General features: G+C 32.3%; 1 protein-coding gene across 1 annotated transcript; it reads right to left on the bottom strand.

Annotated features, from left to right (window-relative positions):
* Positions 1-5,362: 5,362 nt before the first annotated feature.
* On the bottom strand, positions 5,363-6,826 carry LOC122586426. The gene is made up of 2 exons (XM_043758418.1): positions 6,241-6,826; positions 5,363-5,722 (listed from the first exon to the last, which is right to left on the bottom strand). Exons 1-2 carry the CDS (start codon positions 6,321-6,323, stop codon positions 5,488-5,490), a joined length of 318 nt encoding a protein of 105 aa, XP_043614353.1. The 5' UTR covers positions 6,324-6,826; the 3' UTR covers positions 5,363-5,487.
* Positions 6,827-7,982: the final 1,156 nt, after the last annotated feature.

Genomic DNA, 7,982 nt, shown 5'->3' with positions numbered 1-7,982 from the left:
TCCTTGCATCTATCACAAAATGTTTTGTCTGTCGGAGGATATGACCAATGAGAGAATACTTTGAGGACTAGGATTAGTTTAGAGGTCTTGAGAGTTATGTGATGGGGCTATAATTAGTCTAATTAGGCAGTCTTAGTTTCTTGATTTCATAGGTTGATTGGCATCCGTGGGTCCATCGGGCCCATAAATTTTTAGTTAATTTCTATTTATATGTATGTATGCATGAACCTTTTCATAATACATGTTTTGGTTTCTTGTAGGAGGCTATATCTATTTATGTTTACACTTTTATGCTGTTTATATGTTATATCGTTGTTATCGTATATGTAATGTCGAACTTGTGATATAGTATGTTAGGCACACGTCGCTATTCTTCCTTACTCTTAACGTTGTCGGGGGATACTCAGCAGACATGTAGATCTTCTTTGCCAATTTTTTTCGACCGGCATGTATGAGAACTAAACTCTTTACAGCTTCCTACTACTTTTTCTGGCCGGAGGTCCTTATGAAAACGGTCTTTCTACTTTTGGGTAGAGGTAAGACTGTCTACAACTCATTTCCCCTATAACTCGTTTAAAAATTGGGTCTTGTTGTTGTTAAATTCGGTACAAATTAACTTGTACGAGTATATTTAGCATAAAAGTGTTGTACGAGGATCTCACAACATGTCCTTTTATATAAATACGGATATAGTTATTATAGTTACAATGTTACATACAATATTTTTATGTTTGTAATGAGTTAAACACAATTTTAAAGTCACATTTTTATTGACCTATATATGTATTATAATTTAAGATTTATACAATTATGATACATTTTATTGGTTTCTGTCACAAAAGAATATAAAAATTGCCAAGAAAATTTTGATAAAAATAAGTCACATAAATCCGGTCAATGGTACTTGATTGTAAAAACTTTTGTCATTTTAATAAAGTACTTTCGATTCCAACTCAATACATATCATGTGAATACTTGATCACATTTTATAGTTTTGTTAGAATTAGAATATTTTTAAATTTAATCCAATTTTAACTATTGGATTAAATTTAATGGTTAAGATTAAAATTTGATGTTTAAATTTTGATCATTGGATTTAATTCAATGATTAAAGTTGATATAGAATTAAATCAACTTTAAAAGATCTCTATCCGTTTTGCTAGTGATATTTAGTCCGAAGTGGCGGTGTACTATCACTTTGGTTTTTCGTTTCCCTTTTAGGATCTCATAGTTTGTCATAAACATCGGGGTTGGATGAACGGAAAGCAAAATTGGTGGTGTTAGAAATATAAATGAAATATTGTACATTTGTATTTTGTACTTATAATGTAGATGTTGTAATGTTGAAGAGATAGAATGTAACTTTTGTAAGGACAAAGGTATAGTGCCAAATCTTTAGCAATTTGACAACTTTTAGCAAAAACAAACCAATAGGAGGATGGCATGTGGCTGGGGAAAAGCTTGCAAACAATTTGCCAAAACAAGCCAAATTCGAGGGTATAGGTGTTACCAATCGGCACTTTGGCAAAATATAAATATAGCAATCCAACCCTAGTACCCCACCCCCGCCGTCTTTTTTTCTTTGCTAATTTGCACAAAAAGATAAAAAAAAATATATATAAATATATAAAAAAAATCATGAAATATGTTCCCAACGTTCACTAGCATCGGCCAAAACTAGCCGATGTAGCTTATCAAAACTTGTTGATTAAACTTGTCAAAACTAGCCAATGCAGGTGTTATAGACTTGCCAAAACTAACATATGCTTTTTGCCGATTACACCTCTGCCCCTAATAGGTATAAAACCACTCAACACATGTATTTTGTAACTTTTCACCAACATTAATTCCAATCATTTCCTTTCACCTACTTAATTCTCTGTCAACACACTAACAACCGTCTTTTCAAACACTCCAAAGCAATTAAAAGACACTAAAAACACACAATAGCTCGAGTATCTCAATTCTGTTTGTTACATGTGCAATAAAAAAAGGAATCGACATTTAGGAGCACAGTTGCCTCATGTTGAAAAAGAATATCAATGATGAACAGTTTTACGTTTTATATTAAATTCAATCGAATACACGGATAAAATGTTTCCTGATCGAGATGATGATTTAGTATTTTCTGAAAATAATCAGGTTTTCTCTAAAATAGAAAATGAATATATGAAGAGGCAATAACATTAACCACACATATCGTTTTTAAAAAAATAGCACATCGTCAACTATTGATGCTATTTAGTACTTGCAGATTATTGCCATATCATTGTCACTTCATTAAATCTCTTCTGATTGTAAAATGCAATGATAAATTTAGGCTTTACAGAGTAAGGCGTTTTTTCCCCGAGGAACGCCCAAAAAGCATCGAGAACGTCTAAGGAACGCCCAAAGAACGCCGTGAACATTGCCCCAAGGGGTGTTCGTTGTGAAAAATAAACCCCACTCGTTCGAATTTGGACGTCACTTTTACTCTCTCTTTTCTTTGATCCCACCCACATGGAAGCTTCCTCATTGGTCCTTGTAATTCTTTTCTTTTTTTATTTCATTTATATAGTTAGGGGTTATGGGAACCCCTCACTCCAAGAAGAACCTCCATTACTAAAGGAACTCCACATGTCAACCATAGCTAAAAGAGGAGATCTCACTCCCCGTTGCCTTAATCAACTTTAGTCTCGAAAAACTTGTTTCTATGGTTGCAATTACATGCTCCACAAGTTATAGTTTGGCCTCGGTTGACACAATTCCGTATTTCAATTCAAGAAGATTGAAATCAAACAGATGTAATCCCAACAAGGAGCATAAACACATAATTATATGTGTACTTGTTCATAGAGTCAAATTGCAACACCAAAGAGATATTTTTTCTTTATAGCAGGCACATATGTACAAAGTTTTAGTTTCAAAGAACAGTGTCACAGATCTTTTGATCATTTACTAGACGAGTCTTCTTATACTAAAAGTTTTGAATCATCAAATGATTGTCGAATCAATATTAATCTAGAACGTATAACATAAATTCTAGATGCTTATGGGTTCTATAACTCCATATTTGTTGTATCCCAATGTTTTGTTAGTTATTTGTTGACTCATTTCTCGGCAGATAATAATGTTTTGTAACACTAACATCTCGGCCGGTACTTTCTTTTAGTATTTATTTTTTGGGTACTCCGTTGATTTTATGCAAATATGTGAATATTGTGATATAATTTGTACTACACGTAATACTTTAATACAACCACGTATATTGGTTTAGATTAATTACCAGAATATAATCAACAATACATGAATATTTATGTTGATTAATGAACTACACGGGTGTATATTGTTGAATACATGAATATTTATGTTGATTAATGAACTACACGGGTGTATATTGTTGGTTAATGAACTACACGGGTGTATATTGTGTATATTGTTTTTTTTTCATATAATAATGAATCTTTAATTCCGGTTATTCAATATATTCAGAAATATGTAACAACCATATAAGCTGTCACATTCAATGTCACACTGTATGTTTTTAATTAAATGGTCGAGTATATTTAATGTGAAATGATAATAGTACCATTTGTTTTGATTAATGTACCACATTTATGCAATACTGGTTTGTACTAACTTGTACATTGTGGTACATTAATCAAAAACAATGATATAAATGTCACCTCCCATATTTAATGATCCAAGGTGATTGTGAGTTTGTTAAAATGTCAGATACTTATTAATTGACTGCATGAATCATATTTTTCTTACTTGAAAAAGTTATATATACCTTAAACTTTTAGCAGAAGGTTCAGAACTCAAAGTCTACATTCTAAGAATTGAAAGTCGGATATATTTCGGTAAATGTCAGTTCTTTACAAATCTTTTTTGTAGCTGACATAGATATATAAACTATTACTAACAAAATAATCACGCAATGCATCAGCCCCGACAGGGGTATGGTGCTAACGGCGACTGACGGTGGGGGCGAGTGGTCAGTGGTATAGATATTTCATATAAAGGTGATTGATCGATCCAAAGGGGCGGTAAAGATGTTTTAGATAATAAAGGATTTGTGATGTAAATTACTCGTATTTTATTAAGGGTAGAATGATCGTATCGTATCGAACTCTTTTCAAAGATGAAGTTAATTATTTAAAGGTTACTTTAGTCAATTCGTAACTAACTTTTTTTCTTAACCATTTTCAAAAATGGGATGGGTGAGAAGTTAGAACGTTTATATAGTAATAGAAATATAGAAGTATAGATACGCATAGCTAGATAACTACATTAAGTCAATTAGTAGCTAAACTATCCGCTATATATATTTTTATGTGTCATTTGTCATTAACTTGTGGCTATTGCATAATATATATATACAGAATGAAAACCATTGACAAATAACATGTAAAAACTCTTTTAAGAATAGAATCACATGCTTTGAAATTCTTAAATTGATTATCTAATAACAAGATCTGAGATTTTGTTGAAAAGTTTTTATGTTTGCATGATCTTATGACTTTTAGGGGAAAATAACAAGTCTATTATCACGCATTATAAAACTAAATAAATTTTTTGGAATGAGTTATGTTCCATTCGTGCTTCATTGTGTGATGGTGGTTTTGAATCTGAGTAGGAAACTAGGAAATTAAAATGATGAACTATAAGGTTAAAAAAAGTTAAGGATTTAAAAAGACAAAAACAAAATGAGTTTTGGGTTTAAACAAAAATATGAGTTAAATTTATACGGTGAAACAGAAAGTTATTCATAACACCTACATACGTTAAAGTGGATGCAGGGAGCTATTAATTCGTAAGAACCACATTTGGTGTGAAAATAAATATTTGTGATATAATTAAGTGGGGATGAGCATGTTTTTTCCAAATCTTGATCCTGTATGGAGATACTAGGAAATAGGAATTTTAACTTTATAAGCGAGAACAAGACCGGTATCCATTTCCGGTGATTTGCGAAATCAATACCGAAAATATCGGAAAACACGCTAGTCCCTACAATTATTTAACATTTGAAACTTCATATGTGTAATATTAAAATTCAGTTTCAACCCTACTGGATTGGCCATAAATAAATCTTCAATTTAGAGTTTAGAGTTTAGACTTTAAAGTTTAAAGTTTAAACCGAAGATGCCAAGATATATAAACCCATTAAATTAGTAGGATGGAAATTGAATTTATGTGGCCCAAATATATAAACCCATTAATGACCCAAGTATATAAAACCCATTTCGTTTGGAGTATTCATTGCTTGCAACTTGCGTCAGTTACTGATCAGTTGTGTCTTTTTTTCTTTTTTCTTTCAAAAACATGTAGTGAATAACATATATAATTGCACAAAGAATATACCGTACAATGATACATATACACACGTATTACGATATTCTATCAGTCTATCGTATTTAACTTATTGTTCATTATTCCAAAATGATAACAAGGTGAGAAACTTGCAAGCAATTAAGAAAGAATATTCCAACACATATTTTTGTTTTATGGCATAGAAAACCAATTAACAGTGTGATCCTTGGCAGCATGGGAAGGAACATCTTGAATCACCTTTTCTTGTCCCTTGGGATAATAGATTCCAGTACGACTATCCGGTATCCAAACAACGTTATCCGGTGGAGATCCAGCGTGGAGGTTCTTGTTCTTAGCCTCGTCATGGTTCAACTTTGTAGCGTCCGAGCCTCCGCTCTTTTTATGATACGCCTTTCTCAATGCCGGCCTGCGAGTAATATATATATGTATAATCTTAAAAATATTTGTATTTAGAATATTAAGTTAAAACACTGATCATCAAGCTAGCATTTTTCCCGTATCTTATGGACGGATTTTGTCTCTCTAATCTATCATGATATATATATGCAAAGAAAGGTGAGAAATTTTTGATACACCATCCACATGATCAAACATAACATCATTTGTATACATAATGCATGCATACATAGTTTCTAATTATATATATATTATTTGTGGTCGATCACTTAAAAAGCGTGACAAGTTTTCACTTCGAAGCGATTTGCAAGATAATATATAGTAGCAAATTAACAAGACTTTACTTTATACTCAAAAGGCCGAGAAACTTATTTTAACACTATATTGTTTGCTTAAAACAAGCTACATATGTAGATTAAATTTTTTGGATCTAATAGTACGTTTTGGTATCTAAATTACTAATTAGAAAAGTGTAGAAATAGATACATATAGCCACTAGTAAATTAACAAGAGTAAATAATTATTTACTTGATATAAGAGGCATTCATGTTTTGAGCTCCTCTTCCAATTGTTGCAGACATGTTGATAGCTAGAATCGACTCTGATCTCATTCAGCTTCACCATTCCACTCTCTTTTATACCCATCATTTTCTACTTTTTTTTATTCTATTTCTTTTTTTTTTTTCCTTTTTAATTTAGTTTTAAATTAGTATTTTTATAATATATTTTAGTTTGAAGTAGTAGATCATAAGCCACAAGAGACAGTTTTGGTTTCCCAAGACAGTTTGAACCTCACACATCGTCATCTGATGACCAATTTTCCCCATTCCTACAAGTCACCTACCCTACATAAATCTCACTTTATATAAAAGTTTATACCGTAGTTCTTAGCTTAATTAAAAATCAGTTACAAGTACTATACCATATACATGAACATTATAACTGATATGTAAGCAGCTTAATTTATTCAACATTCTTAATTAATAATATGCATTAGTTGTTCAGCTGGTTTGGTCTAATGACTTGCAAGTTTATGGTAACCACTAAAGGTGGCCAATTAGGCTTCCAGATATCTTTATAAGAGATTTTAGGTCCGAGTTACCAACCCCAATTAGAACACGTACACCCGAGCCAGAGACTCGCCTTCCCTGGTAATTTGGACAAAGAAAATCTGTTTGTTTAGTGTGTGCCAAGGTTGTTTAACCGGCCGGTCTGACCAGTCTAGCCCAGGTCAAACTAAATTTTTGCAAAATGCCGGTTCATGGGTAACAGTTTTCGGGCTAATATGCGACGGGATCCAAAAGGACCAAACTGGGTGAACCAAACTATACCCCAGGTTGAATGTGTTAGCTTTTGAATCATTAATGTTAAAAGTTGTTTAACTGTTGAATTGTTATGCTAAAATTTGGTTAGTTTTGAATGATTAATGTTTTACTTGATATTTAAGTCTGTTGTGTTGAAGTTAGAATTGGTTAGGTATGATTATGATAATGTATATTTCATTTTGGTATCCGGTTCGATCATAGTCGGACTGATAAAATATTGACTGACCGATTCATTTTGCAATCTAATTTCAAAACATTGGCCACTTTTCAAGACCAAAATAAATATATAAAGTACAAAATAATGGCAGACATGGGACACCACAATACATCCCCATGGTATGGGCATGAAAGGATGATGCCTGAACTAGTCCTCATCTTCCCCACAAAAGTCTAATTTGGATAAAGTTCTGCTTCATGCCATATTATTTGCATCCAACTCCATGCCATACCCAATCACAAACTTCTCCATTTGTTTGCTAGTTTCATGGGGATTCAAGATAACACCCAAAAGTTATGGATCATAGATCACAGGCTCACAAGTTTTTTCTATATAGTATTTCATTTCATGGGATCAAAGATCTTGTGATCACAAATGTGTATCTCATATATATTATATATTATACAGATTTCAACTTATGTATTAATTGTTCAGTTAATGCGTAAACAAGAATGCAAGTTGCTACATGGACCAAACAAGTCAAGGTGGTGGTTGATTATGGTGTACTGATGTTCGGAGACGTTTGACAGCCAAACAAAGGGTTGGGTTTAACTCTTTTAAGAATATCAGCTATCACATGGTTGATAATTGATATTGATCCATGGTCATGTGAAATTTGATAGTTTAAGTGTTGCTTCTCTACGAGAGTATGTGTTTAGATGCGCCAATGTAATAGATTACTACATTAAGACGAACTAACATGGATTAACTTGTTAAACACGACTGGA

Source organism: Erigeron canadensis, chromosome 2 (genome assembly GCF_010389155.1).
Source record: "Erigeron canadensis isolate Cc75 chromosome 2, C_canadensis_v1, whole genome shotgun sequence".
In the NCBI taxonomy this organism is placed as follows: domain Eukaryota; kingdom Viridiplantae; phylum Streptophyta; class Magnoliopsida; order Asterales; family Asteraceae; genus Erigeron; species Erigeron canadensis.
Note: the sequence above shows the minus strand (reverse complement) of the source record. Positions and strands in the feature narration are given on the sequence as shown.

What these genes read in the sequence shown, in the direction of transcription:
- LOC122586426 (XM_043758418.1), bottom strand. Translation starts at nt 6,323, where the DNA reads ATGAGATCAGAGTCGATTCTAGCTATCAACATGTCTGCAACAATTGGA. An exon ending in ATGAATGCCTCTTATATCAA is followed by an intron (nt 5,723 to 6,240) that starts GTAAATAATTAT and finishes TATTACTCGCAG; the next exon opens with GCCGGCATTGAGAAAGGCGT.